This window comes from Cetorhinus maximus, chromosome 2 (genome assembly GCF_964194155.1).
Source record: "Cetorhinus maximus chromosome 2, sCetMax3.hap1.1, whole genome shotgun sequence".
NCBI lineage: Eukaryota > Metazoa > Chordata > Chondrichthyes > Lamniformes > Cetorhinidae > Cetorhinus > Cetorhinus maximus.
The window spans coordinates 133,773,119-133,790,829 of NC_135880.1; the positions used below are offsets into that span (position 1 = coordinate 133,773,119).

General features: G+C 40.8%; 1 protein-coding gene across 4 annotated transcripts in view; it reads right to left on the bottom strand.

Annotated features, from left to right (window-relative positions):
- Positions 1-17,711, bottom strand: part of dennd4c (DENN/MADD domain containing 4C) — a 190,169-nt gene that overhangs the window by 126,261 nt on the left and 46,197 nt on the right. For all 4 annotated transcript variants that reach the window (XM_078569631.1, XM_078569643.1, XM_078569635.1 and 1 more), the window contains exon 3: positions 2,738-2,990. In XM_078569631.1, the coding sequence (XP_078425757.1) occupies positions 2,738-2,990 (253 nt within the window). The remainder of the gene's footprint in view (positions 1-2,737; positions 2,991-17,711) is intronic.

Here is a 17,711-nt window from a genome sequence, read left to right on the forward strand (position 1 = left end):
GTGTGTACCATCTACAAGATGCACTGTAGGAATTCACCAAGGCTCCTTAGACAGCACCTTCCAAATCCACGACTGCGACCATCTAGAAGGACAAGGGTAGCAGATGCATGGGAACACCACCACCTGAAGTTCCCCTCCAAGCCACACACCAACCTGACTTGGAAATATACCACCATTCCTTTATTGTCATTTGGTCAAAATCTTGCAACTCCCTCCCCAACAGCACTGTGGGTGTACCTAGAACACATGCACTGCAGCAGTTCAAGGAGGCAGCTCGCCGCCACCTTCTTAAGGGCAATCAGGGATGCGCAATAAATGCTACCCTAGCTAGCAACACCCATATCCCAAGAATGAAAAAAAAAATGGTGTTAACGTTTCAGATTGACAACTGTTTCTCTCTCCAGAGATGCTGCCAGGCCTCTTCAGCACTTGCAGAATTTTCTGTTTTTATTCTTCATGAAAGGTAGCAGCTGTTTCAATTATATGGAGAGGAATGAGGTACACAAATTATTTTCCTTACTGCAGTTATACAGGGCTTTGGTGAGACCACACCTGGAGTATTGCATGCAGTTTTGGTCTCCCTACCCAGGAAAATATATACTTGCCATAGAGGGAGTGCAGCAAAGGTTCACTAGGCTGATACCAGGGATGGCAGGACTGTGGTATGAGGAGAGATTGGCTTTACTGGGCCTGTATTCACTAGTATTTAGGACAATGAGGGGGGATCTGATTGAAACGTATAAAATTCTAACAGGGCTAGACAGACTGAATGCAGGGTGGATGTTTCCCCTGGTTGGGGAGTCTAGAACCAAGGGCCACAGTGTCAGGACATGGGGCAGGCCATTTAGGACTGAGATGAGGAAAAACTTCTTCACTCAAGAGGGTGGTCAACCTGTGGAATTCTCTACCACAGAAGGCTGTGGAGGCTGGGTCATTGAGTATATTCAAGGAAGAAATTGATAAATTTTTGGGTATTTGGGGCATCAAGGGGTATGGAGAAAAAGTGAGAATATGGTGTTGAGATAGAGGATTAGCTATGATCATATTGAAAGGTGGAGCAGGCTCGAGGGGCCGAATGGCCTATTCCTGCTCCTAGTTTCTATGTTTCCCAAGTTTGGTCAAGAAAAAATTCAAAGAGTTTTCAAATGGTTCAACAATCATGCTTATGGCTTTTGTCAATACCATTCACATACTGAAGTGCACACCTTATGAAAGAATAGTTGTAGAGGAATAGATTTCCAAAAAATGTCAAATCATGTTTGGAAAAAGAAATTAAGCATCCATACAACTTTTGTTTTGCTGATCTACCACCACAGTACATTATAGGACAAAGATCTCAGCAACAGCTCTGTCTAAAATGAAAAATACTTCATACACGTTTCCAACCCACAATATGCAAGTAGTGTGAATGCCAGAACATAAGAATAATTAGCTCCAACAGCTAACACTTCTATTTGTTGAACAAATAGCTTTTAGGTTACACAATTACTGAATGCTATAATATATTCATAGTTGAAAATTTGCTTACTCCACCTTTCTCACACCCATCAAGTCCTGACTTTGTTTAGATAATTCTAGCTGGCAGCAACACGATGTTCAATGTCAGCATTTACATGAGCATATTTAATCTACTTAGTAGAAGGAGCAGTCAGTTAGAGTTTTCAAATACCTCCACAGTAAAAAAAAACTCAGTTTAAAAATGCACAAAAAGTTACATCCCAGGCAACATGTGCCCAATCAGCTCAGGTGCTGTTAGTGGAAGGGTGCCCATAGCCCATACGGTATGAACTTTAATGTTAGGTGGTTTATGAAACACAAAGCCAGATGAACAAGTGTCATGTCTTTTCATTTTGTCAAAAGAGACAAAAAGATTAAGTTTATGTAAAAGTACATGTTGATGCATTGTCACAAGTGAGACTTGAAATAATGCGAAATATAGCCAAAATCATGAATAAATTTCCCTTCCAGAAGTTTAACCATATCCACTGTATGAAATATAGCAACAAGACTTTGACTTCTGGTGCATTGATTATAATTGTGTTTGGAGAGAGTAAGGGCTGATTTATAAGTGGCCTTTGTTACATAAGCACAATAACTAGAGAAAGCATAAAAACTTAATGGGTTGAACAGGATGCTTTAAAACAAGTTGAACCTACTATGTACTTGCTCATTTGTGAATGAACTGAGCTATTATACTGTTAAGTGGGTTTAGAATGAACAGGATGTTGGAAACTAAAATAGTCCCATTAATTAGAATGTGATGTCACCATTATGAAATGTGGAAACTGGTAGTGACATCCTCATCTTATATAAAAGGCTATTATTAGAGTATTTCTGTGACAGAGTATAATAAATTGTAGTCTTTAATCAGTATTTTTTGTAGAGTTAATAAATAATTCAGAAAAGCCAAAGTTATGGTCCACTTTCAGATTACAGCCTGAATGTTTTAAGCTAAAAATACAAATGCTGACTTTATTTAAAAAGACCTTGTGCAACAAACTAGTGGAATTTCAGCTTGTGTCCACAACCTCTGCAGCTTTAAGTCTAACAGAGGCATGTATTTTTCATTCCAGCTTGAAACAAAATTGCATTTATATACAAGGTTCTCTAACAAAAGACAGTAATTTGGGTATTGCTGCAGTTAATCTGCAGGACTGATTGCCATGAAGCAAGCACTAAAGCCTTTTCATTAATGTTTCAGATACTACAATGCAGAAAACTGCAAAAATATTCCTACCATGCCACAGTTCAAGTTCTTATCCACTTTGCAGAAAGTGTGAGGTGGAGTTTCTCCTTTACTGGTAATAATAACACATATATCTGTCACAGCCAAAGAATTCTGAGGTCTGTTCAACGGAGCCCTCCGATGGGTAATGAAGATTCTCTGAGAGGTGGTTGAACTGTTGTTAACATTGGCACAACGGCCAAAGGGAGTTGCTTGTAAGATTTCACAGCCTGGAATTAGACGTTCCTTCCCCTCATACAAAACCCTAAAATAAGAAAACAAACAATTCTCCTTATAATTATTCCATCGAGTTCGCCAATTTAGTAAAACAAGCACAGAACATCTGGAAAAGCACAGCAATTCCCCATTTTCAGTTTGCCAGCAAGTATGGGCAAAGTGCTCCAAATTAATCTTAATCATACCTGAAATCAAGCGATTTGAGGGCAACAATCAGCATTAGAGACTGTAGCTCATCACTTTTGTCAAAGAGCCCAGTTGATACAAAACATGCACTCTCAACACACTGAAAACACTTTGATATCAGTTTGATTTGAATGTGCATGCTGTCAATCAAGTGCATCTTAAAATTTCATTGAGTTCGTTCAATGAATCTTAGATAGGCAAATAATGCAATTAAATAATCCCAATAACCATTTGTGGATGCGCATGAAACACTATACTGGCAAAATGGTTGTTCTGTCATTTAAAGGTTAAAAGGATTAAAGAACCAGAATATCAAGCCCAATAAAAAAAAACAAGCTAAAAATGCCCTGAATGCTTACAAATATTACAACACAAGGGTGACTGGAACTAAGAATCGTCAGACAAGGGCTAAATGTACTTATCTCCCAACACAATGCTTTTAGTTGTCTTTTGTCACTAATGCAAATAATTGCAAAAGAGCATATATAGATATAAAGCATGATCAGTTCTACTGCAGTTCACTTGAATAAACATTGAAACAAAACTATCAGCTCCCTGAAGGGTACAGTTGAATAAAATTTCACTTGAGTGGAGCAATAACAGTTCAATACTTCATAGCCAACATGCACCATGGTCAAACATTATCCAGTACACAGGGAAGAAAATCAGAAACAGTCCCTTCGATGGTTGAGTGAGTTTATCTATTGAGAAAATAAGTCAGTGATCAGCAAGGCCACAAGTTCAGTTCAACAACATGTATTCATAAAGCATTTTTAACATAGTAAGACATCAAGGTGCTTCACAGGTATATTACCAAAATTTAACAGTCACCTAAGCAGATAAAGACAAGCAATATTGGTTAAGGAGCACTTTAAAGTGAGAGGTGTCGAGGTTCGGGGACAGAATTCCAGAGCTTACGGTCTAGGCAGCTGAAGGCACAGCTGTTAATGGTGGACTAATTAAATCAGGGGTGCTTAAGAGAGAATTGGATGAGTGCAGATACTGAGAAGGGTGTAGAGCTGGAAAATTCGACAGGTTAGGAGGGGAAAGGCCATGAAGGGATTTAAAAACACTGATGAGAATTTTTTTTTTTAAAAAAAAGGCTTTTCTGGACTGGGAGCCAATGTGCATTAACTAACACAGGGGTGATGGATGAACAGAACTTGATGCAAGTTAGGGTGCATGAAGCAGACTTTTGAATGAGCTCAAATTTATAAAAGATGCAAGGTGGAAAACTGCCTTGGGCAAACAGAACTGGAATATTTAACTCTGGAGTCACAGATGAGGGTTTCAGCAGATGAACTGAGGCAAGGGTGGAGATGGTCAATGCTGCAGGTGGAAGTAGATAGTCTTTGTGATGGTGAGGCTCAAGGGGTCAGAAGCTTAGCCCAGAGACAAATAGGGCAGTGGGCAAGAAGAATTGAGTTGGTAGATAGGGAACAGTTAACTGAGCTCATCTGGGCAGTAATCCAAACATTACAACTACCTTTAGTATCCCACTTTGGGAAGTGGCAAGGCTTATTCAGATTGTGTACTGAATCACTAGCTTGCAACTCTGACTGGAACTGCCTGTCTTCAGGGACAAACAAACATAAAAACAAATCATCAGGTTCAGCTTTGAAACCTCCCTAAAAAGGTGAAGACCATGTTGGCTCACAACCATTTCAGAGGCATAAGTGCTCCGGCTGATTCAATGATCAGCTTGGAGGAGAGCTAACATGCACACCTGAAGTCAGTAGGCTCTGGGGTCAAATCTGGATTGGAACATATAACTTTATGTTGACATCTGTGCAGTAGTGAGGGAAAGCTGCATTGTCAGACAGAACAAAACTTAAAGTTCCACCTGCCTGTTCAAACAGATAGAAAAGTTCTCGTGTCACCCATTCAAAGTATGCTATTAAATTCTCCAACATTCATCCATAAAAATAAATGATCAGTCGTCTTATTGACATTTATGGCAGTGGTTCTGAAACTGGGGATCCACAGAGACCTCCTAGGGGGTTCAAGATATGAAGGGACTCCCAAGACACCATGGTCAAGAGGAAGTGAGTCAGCTGCAGACGTGTTCTGCTTGCCCCAGGTTCCTTTCAAGGATAGGCAGATTCTGCAGAGAGAAGCAGGGACACCTTTCTCACTGTTATCTGTAAGTAAATACTTGCTTTCTTAAAAAGCATTATTGAAACACTACATGCATGCAACACATCCTTTTTATGAGTACCATATATTGTCAGCAGTCATTGGGAAAATGTTAGAATCCATTATTAAGAAAGTAATAGCAGGACATTTAGAAAATCATAATACAAGCAGGCAGAGTCAACATGGTTTTGTGAAAGGGAAATCATGTTTGACAAATTCATTAGAGTTCTTTGAGGATGTAACAGCAAGGTGGAAAAGGGGGAACCAGTAGATGTAGTGTATCTGGATTTCCAAAAGGCATTCAATAAAGGTGCCACAAAACGTGACTGCACAAAGATAAGAGCTCATGGTGTTAGGGGGTAATATTTAAGGATGGATAGAGGATTAGCTAATTAACAAGAAACAGTCAGAATGGTAAACTGTAACTTGTGGATTGCCACAGGCGTCAGAGCTGGGGCCTCAGTTATTTACAATCTATAATCATGACTTGGACTGAGGGGCCAAATGTATTACAGCCAAATTTGCTGATGATAGGAAAATAGGTAGGACAGCAAATTGTGAGGGAGATACAAGAGTCTGCAAAGGGATATTCATTAAATCTTTGGTGGGAGAGGAGGTAGGGGGATGGTGAAACCCTAATGTAGCTTGCATTGAGCTCAAACCAAATTGAACACATCCCCCATCATTTGGGGAATAAAAGCGATGCTTAACCAGTCATGCTGGTTCTGGATTGTTGATGCTGAATTTTTGTGCGAAGGTTTTAGTGGAATGAATGCATTGGTTCACATGCAGACTGAATGCTGTGGGAAATGTAATGTTGTCCATTTTGGCAGGAATAGAAGAGCCGAATATTATTTAAATGGACAAACTGCAAAATGCTGCAGTATAGAGGGACTTGTGTGGCCTTGTACATCATTCACAAAAAGTTAGCATGCAGGTACAGCAAGCAGTTAGGAAGGCAAATGGAATGTTGGCCTTCATTGCAAGGGGAGTGGGATATAAAAGTAGAGGAGTTTTGCTACAACTGTACAGGGTATTGGTGAGACAACATGTAGAGTACAGTAGACAGTTATGTTCTCCTTGAGGAATAAATTTGCATTGGAAGCAGTTCAGACAAGGTTCACTAGGCTGATTCTGGGATGAAAGAGATGCCTTATAAGGAAAGATTGAGCCTATGCCTATTGGAGTTAAGATCACCTCTCATTCTTATTGAAACTTAAGATTTGAGGGGGCTTGACAGGATAGATGCTGAGAGGATGTCTCCCTCATGGGGGAAATCTGAACTAAGAGGCACAATTTCAAAGTAAGGGGTCTCCTACTTAAGACAGAGATGAGGGGGGATTTCTTCTCGAGGGTTGTTAGTCTATGGAATTCTTTTCCCTGGCAAGCAGAGGAGGCTGCGTCAAAGTGGAGTTAAAGCCAGAGTCAGATCAGCCTTGAGCTTATTGAATTGTGGAACACCTTCGAGGGGCCAAATTACCTATTCCTGCAATTTCACATGTTCCTATGTTCTTATAATTTAGCTGGCCGGTACACAATTACTAATCCATTTGAAAAGGAGTGATTCAACCAAATGTTTCAGAACCATCGATCTATGAAACCTTGCTGCACACAAATTAACCAACACGTATACCAATATAATGACAGGAACAATTCACTGGCTGTGAAGCACTTTGGAAAGGCCTGAGCATATGAAGAAAGCTAGAGGAGCACAAGCAACTAGCTCTCATGCAACTGTGCCCTGAGGAGATAATGTCTTCACAAGTGGGGAGTCTAGAGAGAAAAAAAACTTAAATTAGGCAAAAAAAATCATTTATTTCAACTGTTAGGAATTAGAGATGGTCTAAGTTAGTTATGTGTGCGTTTGTGTATGTTAAGAATATCTTCAAATTTAATATGCATTTCTGTATGTATGTGTTCGGGGTTTTGGGGGGGGGGGGGGGCTGAGTTTTGGATTCACTTTAGAAGATGTCTGCATTCTAATGAGGTTTTATTACTTTTTAAGGGAAGTTAAAACAAACAAGGTAGAAAAAAGTGCTGTTGCCTTGCACCAGGGGTCCAGGGAAAGGGACCCAGAGAGACAGAAAAACAAAAAAAGTTTCAGTTCAGTTGGAATGAGTTACCAGGAGAAGCAGCATAGGAGGTGAACAGATAGCAAGTCCCAAACTAAAGAAGAAGCCAAAACCAGGGAGTGGAACAGGAAGAAGGTCCCAAGACTACCTTCTGGTCAAACGATGAACAGAAATCTTAAGTGAAGTTGAGTGAAGAGCAGAGGAAGTCTCCAAGCTTAAAGGGAGAAAGCTACAGGGCGCAGACTTAAAGCAAAATAGGCTCGTGAGAAGCCAGAATATCAGGAGACAGCCAAAAGTTGGTGACTCTTTACTATGGGAATGTGAAGCAGTGGTGTTCTGTTGGCACGGCTAAGTATCCGAGAGAGTGTGGGGAAGGTAAAGCTTGAATGTACGTGGCAATCCAGGGAGAGGAACATCAGAAGGAGAGTTCGAGATCCTGGAGGTGGACCCTTGTGGAAGGCATCCAAGAGAAAGCATCATTTGGGAGAAGATTCCAAAGTGGGTTCTGAGAGTGTGAAGATTGGAAACTCTTGTGTGGAAGACAGTTCAGTGAGACCGGTTGGCTCACTGTGTGACAAGCATCTGAGGAGAGATGATGGGAGATCCATAGCATCTGTTTGGGGTGGCATCTGTCACTTAGTTTCAGAGTGTGGTGTGTCTGACAACAGGTCACCCATTTGTTTACATGGACTGCATACTTACTATGGACATGAGAGTATAAGATGGTTTTTGCAACTTGTGTTATCCTTACAAATCTGAATATGTCTGTAAAGATATGGGTGTGGGTGAAGGTGTATTATAATATAGTTCACCTTTTCTTGTTTAATAAAAGTTCTCTTTTGTTAAATGTTTATCAGCGGACACCTGTGACTCTGGTTTAGTAGCCGCTCTCCACGTTTCGAAACAAAATAAAAAAGTGAGGATCTATCAAGCTGAGTTCCACCCTGGGATCTGGCTTGTCCAACAGTATCAGCTGGGATCATAGCACAACAATAATCAAATGCAAAGCTGCTTTAAAATCTGATTAAATTTGTACTCTACAAACAAGCTGAAATATTTGTTGAACAATCCTGCCAGATGAACTTCACATTATGCTGAACTTTAGCTCTTAAAAAAACCATCTGCAAATCTGAAATATCTTTAATGCAAAAAGCAAATCACAAAAAGCATATTCAATTTAAAGTGAGCCTCAAGGTTGAAATGCTTAGATACCTCTTTCCTCCATTTATAAAGTCAACACATTTTTGCACATTCAGGAAGAAAACAATTTGTAGGACTTCAGGAAAAAGGATGAGCTGTGGAACTAGCCGAGTTGCTCTTGCAGAGAACAAGCAGAGATATGATGAGCTGAATGGCCTCATTCTCTGAGGATGCACAATACATCAAGGTTCTTGTGCAGTGACCAGCTCATAAACACTGAAGCACATCATTTTTCCTTACTCGCTGCAACTAAGTTAGTAAATGTGCTGCCTTCATACACATCAATTCTTCTGTACATATACCATTGGGTAAAAATGCCTGCTCTTGGAAGGGAGAGTGAGGGAGGGTGGAAGGGCATCCAGAATAATATGGATACATAATGTTTTTGTCCAGGGAAGTGGGATAGGGATGCAAGTGAAGTGGCAGTACATTCATTTCTTTTCAGGCTTACAAGTTTTCTATGCATACATGTCTTGCATGTATATATGTGGTGCTGGATAACTGAGCCCATGCAGCTAACAAGACAGAAGACACACTGTCACAAACAAGTTCAGGGGAAAATTACAATGACCCTTTTAAGCTGTCAACATTGTGCCTGCTGTGCACTTGGCTTCCCTGTGATAGAGGGGCTGGTGCTGAGTTCAAATGGAGCTAAACTGTATGGAAAAATTGGATAAAGGCCCCAGGTACTTCAAATTTGGTCTACATATTTGTGCTTTTAAAACAAAGAAAGAAATGAATTTATTTCAGGTTAAGGAGATTGGACAGGAAAATGGCAGGAGGCAATTTTGAAATAAAAAAAACATAAGGTTACTTTAAAAAGCAACTTTTCTATGTGGTTCATATCTTACTGACAAATTACCTCAGATGAAGTTCATTTTATATGGTTTTGTTTTGAAAAGTGCTTCATAGCACTAGAATGGTCTCTGAACTTGAATGTCATCACTCATGAGAATTTTTCCCTTTCTAGACAAGGGAGCCTTCAAACAGCAAGCCTCTCAGTACATTGTAAAAGGACAACGTTGTTGTTAAAAATGTAGTATTGTTCATTGAACACAGAAGGGAAGGAGCCTTAGCTTACGGTCTGGAGCCCTAGACTGCAGCCAATTAAGTAACTGAAGCTAGAATCAAACAAATGAGATTGAGCCTGAGACTCCCAGGATGGCAATTGTCTGCAAGAAAGCACTATGAGATACACAACACTACAAGCAACTTTGAGTAACAATCCCTAAATGTTTTTTCAATGTACTTCTTTTTAAGTATTACTTAAATGGGTACAATTTGAAGTGCATGAAAAATGTTGGTGGCAGAGTCAGCGAGAATGGTAAGTCATAGTGCTAGCTGAACCTGGAATACTGGCAAGAAATTCAAAAGTGACTAAATTACTGCCTCAGAGCAAACAGATTAATGGATAACAGGGAAAACATTAGTTTATTGGTTCATGTTTTAAATTGTTCATCTTGTTCTTGAAATTTATTTGGTAGTAGTTTCCATTGTTTTAGATTGAGTGTCATGCGTTTGATGCAGTCTATGTAGATTTTAACAAAGCTTTTGACAAGGTCCCACATGGCAGACTGGTCAGAAAGAGAGCCCATTGAATCCAAAGCAAATGACAAGTTGGGGCCAAAACAGGTTCAGTGGCAGGAAGCTAAGGATAATGGTTGACGGATGTTTTGAGAAGAAAGCTGCTTCCAGGAAGCTCCCCAGAGCCAAAAAGGAATCTAGTGTTCGTAAAGGACAGTTTAGTGGGGGCATTGACATTATTCTTCGCAGAAGAGAGTCTAGACGGTTATATTGCTTGCCCAGTGTCAGGGTTCAGGACATCTGGCAGAACTGGAAAGGAACTTGCAGTGGGAGGGGGAGAGTCCAGTCACCATGGACCATGTAGGTACTAACAACATAGGTCGAACTTTGAAAGAGGTTCTGCATAGTCAGCATGAAGAGCTAGGCACCAAATTAAGCAGAAACTCAAAAAAGTAATAACTTCAGCATTATTACCTGAGCCATGTGCAAATTGGCACAGGGCAAATAAGATTAGAGAAATTAATGTGTGGCTTAAAGACTGGTGTGGGAGAAATGGTTTCTGCTTTTTAGGGCACTGGCACCAATACTGCACAAAGTGGGATCTGTACCATTGGGATGGTCTACATCCGAACTATGCTGAGACTTGTGTACTAGCGAGCCATAACCAGGGAAGTACAGGGGATTTTAAACTAAACAGTAGGAAAAGAGAATTAATTTGGGAAGATGTGATAAATCAAAGAGTAGAGACAAGGCAAAGCAGAAAGGTATTAATATGGGAAACGATAAACAGACCATGACAGGGAGGGAACAAGGCAAAGCAGAAAGTTATTAATATGGGAAATGATAAACAGACCATGACAGGGAGGGAACAAGGCAAAGCAGAAAGGTATTAATATGGGAAACAATAAACAGACCATGACAGGGAGGGATCGAGGGTACAAAGCTAAAAATACATCAGCAGGTAAGGCTAGGTGCTACAAAAATAATAGAAGGACAAAACTAAAGGCTCTGTATCTGAATGTACATTGCATTCATAACAAAACAGATGAACTGAGAGCGCAGATAGAAATAAGTATGATCTGATAGCCATTGCAGAGGCATGGCTGCAGGATGTCAGATTGAGACCTGAATATTGAAGAGTAAATGACATTTAGGAAGGACAGGAAGCTAGGAAAAGGTGACTCTGTTAATTATATGATGGTGTTAACACAATCGAGGGATGAACTAAGTTCAAGAAACCAGGATGTAGAAATATATTGGCTAGAGGTGAGAAATGATAAAGGCAAGAAGTCTCCTGTGGGAGTGATGTACAGGCCTCCTAACAGTTAACCACATGGCAGGGCAGAGTATGAAGGAAGGAATAATGGGAGCTTGTCAGAAAAGCATAACAATAATCATGGGGGGATTTCAATCTACATATAGACGGGATAAATCAGATGGGAAAAAGGTAGCCTAGATGAGGAGCTCATAGGAGTGTTTTAGGGCTAGTTTCTTATGACAGAGTGTTCTGGAGCCAACCAGAACAGGCTACATTAACCTGATATTGTGCAACAAGACAAGATTAATGATCTCAGTGAAGGCACACCTAGGTAGCAGTGATCAAAATATGATTAAATTTAACTTTGTTTGAGGGAGAGGGGAGTGGATCTAAGACTAGCACTTTAAACTTAAGGGCAATTATGAGGGCATGAAAGCAGAGTTATCTAAAGTGAACTGGCAAATGAGGTTAAGGGATAGGTCAATAGGGAAGCAGTAGCAGACATTTAAAGGAATATTTCTGAATGCTCAGAATAGATACATTCCTACAGGCAGATCCACCATCCATGATTAACGAAAAAAATCAAGGATGTTATTAAACTTAAAGAAAACAAATAATTGCGCAAGGATGACTTGCAGATCAGAAGACTGGACAGAATATAAAGAATAGCAAAGAAAGGCTAAAAGAGTGATAAGAAGGGGACAAATCAGAGTGAGAGAGAAAGCTAGAAATATAGAAACACACTAAGAATGCCTATAGATATTTAAATAAGAGAGTTTACAAAGTCAGCGCTGTTCCTATAAAAACTGAGTCTGGGGAATTAATAATGGAAAAATAAGGAGATGGCCGATGAATTGACCAGGTATTTTATATCCTCTATAGCTAAGGCCAATAGAAGTATTATCCCAGAAATAGCTGTAAATCAGGAATTGGAAGGCAAGGAGGAACTCCGGGAAATTACAATTGACAGGGAAGTGGTACTTAGCAAATTGTTGGAGTTTCAGGCTGATAAATCCTCAGATCCTAATGGGTTTCATACGAGGGTCTTAAAAGAAGCAGCTAGTGAGGTAGTTAATGCGTTGGTTTTAACTTTCCAAAATTCCCTAGATTCCAGGAAGGTTTCATTAGATTGGGAAATAGCTAATGTAACCTCTTTATCCGAAAAGGGAGGGAGACAGAAAGCAGGAAACTACAGGCCAGTTAGCCTGACATCTGTCATAGGGAAATGTTAGAAGCTATTATTCAAGATGCTATGTCAAGGCACTTAGAAAAATTCAAGGCAATCAGGCAGAGTCAACTTGGTTTTGTGAAAGGGAAATCATGTTTGACAAATTTATTGGTGTTCTTTGAAGGAGTCATATGTGCTGTGGATAAAGTGGTGGATGTACTGTACTTAGGTTTCCAGAAGGATAAGGTGCCACAAAGGTTATTGTGCAAAATAAAAGCGCATGGTCTAAGGGAAACATTGGCATGGATAGAAGATTGGCTAGCTAACAGGAAACAGTAGGCATAAATGGGTCTTTTTCTAGTTGGCAGGATGTAACGAGTGGTGTGCCACAGGAATCAGTACTGGGGCCTCAACTTTTAAGATTTATATAAATGACATGGATGAAGGGACCCAAAGTATGCTTGCTAAATTTGCTGATAACACAAAGATAGGTAGGAAAGTAAGTTGTGAAGAGGATGCAAGGAGGCTGCAAAGGGATATAGGTAGGTTAGGCAAGTGGGCAAAGATCTGGCAAATGGAATATAATGTGGGGAAATGTGAAATTGTCCATTTTGGCAGGAAGAATACAAAAACATACCTAAATGGCAAGAGATTGCAGAGCTCAGATTCAGAGGGGTCTGGGTGTGCTCGTGCATGATTCACAAAAGGCTAGTATGCTGGTACAGCAGGTAATTAGGAAAGCTAATCGAAAGTTATTTGCTATTGCAAGGGGGTTCGAATATAAAATTAGGGAGGTGATGCTTCAGTTTATACAGGACACTGGTGAGACCACATCTGGAGCACTGCTTATTTAAGGAAGGATATAATTGAAATGGAAGCAGTTCAGAGAGGGTTTGCTGGACGAATACCTGGAACAGGCATGTTATCTTATGAGGAAAGGTTGGACAATCTAGGCTTGTATCCACTGTAGTTAAGAGTAAGAGGCCCCTTATTTGAAACATCTATGATCCTGAGGGATATTGACAGGGTTGGTGAGGAAAGGATGTTTCCTCTAGTGAGAGAATCTAGAACTAGGGGTCACTGTTTAAAAATAAGGGGTCACTCATTTAAGACAAAGGACGAGAAATTTTTTTTGAGGGCCATGAGTTCTTTGGAGCTCCCTTAAAAGGTGGTGGAAGCAGAGTCTCTGAATATTTTTTAAGGCAGAAGGAAATAGATTCTGACAAACAATGGAGTAAAAGGTTATCGGGGGTAAGCAAGAAGTTACAACCAGATTAGGCATGATCTTATTGAACGGCGGAGCAAGCTTGAGAGCTTGAGTGGCCCACTCTTGCTCTTAATTCCCATGTTCATATGTTTCAACTGACCCCTTTAATTTCAAGCTAAAATACAGTAATGCAGAGGGTCATGTGTTGATTGACAAGAGTCAAGGGTTATGGGAGACAGGCAAGGGGGAGCTGTTAAGGCCACAATCAGGTCAGCCATGATCTTACTGAGTTGCAGAGCAGGCTTGATGAGCCAAGTAGCGTACCTTGCTCCTATTTCTAATTATCTTATAGTCTTATGACCTCCTCCCAGCTCTGCCCAGAGATAAGCCCATGTTACCCAATTGCCCTGGGGACAGTGATCCAGGTCAAAACCTATTGACTGAGGTGCCAGGTTTGACACCTGGATAGGACTCTCGGACTCAACAGTACCTACTTTCAGGCAACTGCCTATGTCCGGCAGAAGAAAAGGACTGCTTTTGTGTTAACCACAAAAGCGGAGTGATGAGGACAAAACCCCAGTTTGAAGGAACAAAGCCTGTTGTGGAGAGTTGAAGAGTAAAAGGATCACCAGCAAGTGCCTTGCTGGTGGAGGCCCAGGCAAATATGCTAAGATTGAGTGAAGGGGACTTTGTTTAAAAAGACAGTGAGGATTCATCCTAATGGAGCAGGGAGAAGAGGGCGTACTGAAACGAGAGATATTTAAGACTGAAAATCCAAGGCTACATATCTGCTGAGAATGTGCAGTAAAGTATAAACGTGGCATGCGGTTTCTGGTTGTGTTAAGAGTTAATGGGGAAAGTTGAAGTGTACTAGTTACCTAATAAGTAATGCTGGTCCATTTTGATTTTAGTTCATTACACCAAGTTTTAAAACTTGAAATCTTGTGTGCTTTTGTGTTGGTCACTGAAATTTCTATTTTTTTTTTTTAAAAAGATTGATCTTTATGGGGATCACAACAGCATTTAAAAAGTACTTCAATATCATCTCAGATTCTGTAACCTACAGGGCTACAGACCAAAAGCTGCACGCCACCAAGTCCCATGCCACTACCAGTTTCTTCTGTGGCACCCTGCCTACCAACTGTCCAGGAGGGGTCCAGGCAGGAGTGTGGAGAGACAGACAGATAGACAGAGTGGGAAAGGAAAGTAAGCAAAAAAATTGAGCTGAGTTTCGGAAGTGCTGTAGGTGAGACACAGAAGCTGTGCTACTCAGATAACTCACCCAAACAAGCCCCAAGTACTCATTCAAATAAAAAAAAGCAATCTGCAACTTCTGTGCACAAAAACCTGCAACTATATAGGACATGAATTGGATAGCATGCTATACTTTTCACAAACAACACTTTGCAACAGGTCACGTGGGCAACCCACCAGGCCCTTTAACCATTTCGAAAACTTGTGGTCATATGTAAAAACTACTTGTCTGGTCATTTGATGGGTTAATTACATTGATAGCTAGAAAAGCCATTCCCTGTTTGACTGTGGCTCGATATTGGAATACAAGTTCTTTGAAAGACAATGAGCACCAATAATTCAACATCCCTCCTTTGAACCAAGTCCAAGTATTCTTTCTACTTTGAAGATCAAACAAGTTGTCTGCTCTCCCATTGTCAACTCTGCTATTGTTATGAATTGTGGACATTTAACTACCTCTAAGTCTTTGGAGTGTCATTGAAAGATACACTGATACACAAAAAATTTCCCACTTCAGGCATAATAGATCTCTGCTTCCATGTGATATCCCTTTCAGCTAAGGCATTGTTTCCTTGCATTACATGGACTGAGGTAGACAATAACGATCTGAACTAGTGCACAAGTAGTGAAGACTGTGAACTGGAATACAGGACTAAGGGGGTTTAAATAAGATTACATAGAATATACAGGACTGAAACAGGCCATTTGACCCAAACAGTCCATGCTGGTGTTTGTGCTCCACTTAAGCACCATCCCTCTTTCCTCACCTAAATCGACTATTGTAACCATCTATTCCCTTCTCCTTCGAAGGCTTGCCTAGCTTCCCCTTAAATTCATTTATGCAATTTGTTTCAACCATTCACTCCCTGTGACAGCAAGTTACACATTCTCACCATTCATCGGATGAAGTTTCTTCTGCATTCCCTATTGGATTTTTTGGTGACTACCTTACATTGATGACCTCTAGTTGCGTCTTCCCCATAATCCACTCTATCAAAAACTTACATAATTTTAAAGACATTATTAGGTCACCCCTCAGCTTACTTTTCCACACTCCACCCCGCCCCCAGCAGAAAAGAGATCCAGTCTATCCAGCCTTTCCTGATATGCATCCCCATATATTTCTGTTTTGATGCTTGCAAATTCTCTCTGCACCCTCCCAGTGCCTATAAATCATTTTTATAATGTGACAACCAGAACTGCATATTGTTCTCCAAGGGTGGTCTAGTCAAGGTTCAATACAAATTTAGCATAACTTGGTTAGTTTTCAAATTTATCCCTCTAGGAATAAAGCCTAGTACTTTTGGTTGGTGCTTTATGGCTTTGTTAACCTATGGCACAACTTTTAGTGATTGATGTTTCTGTGCTCCGAGATCACCTTATTCCTCTATCACCCCTGATAACTGCATCTTACAAATAATAAGTGACCTGCCCATCTTCTGTTGATTGCCACCCTGACATGGTAGTGAGGCTTGTGCATTCTGATGATCTCTTGAGTGATAGTCTCAGCAACTCTTTACTCCTGGTAGGCCCAGCCATGGTCGCAAGGTCAAGGGGAGGTGCCAGATAAACTGTGGTCCATAAAGTCCTCAATGGCAGAACAGACAAAGCAGGGCTATGTGTCTCACTGACTGCAAAGATAGAAGGCAGCTCCATCAGCAAAGGGGCCCCCCATCATGATGGTTTGATTTGTCACCCAAATATGAGCACCAACTCATCAAGATCTTGAGGACAATGATGGTGCCAAGTTCGGCAAGTTGAACAAAGTCACGTGCAGACTTCTATCAAGGTCCATCTGCCAAATCTTGTGGCACTGGAGGATTGGCAACAGGGACAGGGCTGTGAACCTGAGTAAATGCAAAATACTGCGGATTCCAGAAAATGCTGGAAAAACTCAGGTCTGGAAGCATCTGTGGAGACAGAAACAGAGTTAACATTGAGTCCGTATGACTCTTCTTCAGAGCTAAAGAGAAGTAGAAAGTGATGCAATTTATACTGTTTAAGGGGGGGGGGTGGAGCAGGTGAAGCAAAATAGAAGGTCAGGGATAGATGGAAGCTACCACAAGAACACAAGACAAAGGGAGTGTTAATGGTAGTGTTAAAAGAGTAAAGAAGGTGCCAATAGTGGCATAAAGGTAAAGTAGCAGGACAAGGGCATAGTGACAGCGCATAGAAACAAGTGACAGATGATCCTGTTTTTTTTAAGGGAGGGAGGTGTAAAAAGAGTTGGGGAAAAAGATTTTCTTTTAAAAATCAAAAATTTTAAAAATAAAAGAATTGGATTAAAAAAGGGGTAAAGATGGAAGAGAGTTCATGGTCCAAAACTGAACTCAACGTTAAGGTTGTGAAGTGCCTGATCAGGAGATGAGGCACTGTTGCTCCAATTTGCGTTGGGCTTCACTGGAACATTGCAGCAGGCCAAGGACGGACATATGGGCATGAGAGCAGGGCGGCGCGTTTAAATGGCAAGGGACAGGAAGGTTTGTGTCATGCTTGCGGACTGAGCAAAGGTGTTCCGCAAAGCAGTCACCAAGTCTGCGTTTAGTCTCCCCAATATAGAGGAGGCCGCATTGGGAGCAGTGACTAAAGTACACCAAATTGAAGGAGGCGCAAGTGAAGCACTGCCTCACCTGAAAGGAGTGTTTGGGGCCTTAGTGAGGGAGGAAGTGGTAAAGGGGCAGGTTTTGACCCTTCCGCAATTGCATGGGAGTGTGCCGTGGGAAGGGAATGAGGAGTTGGGGGTG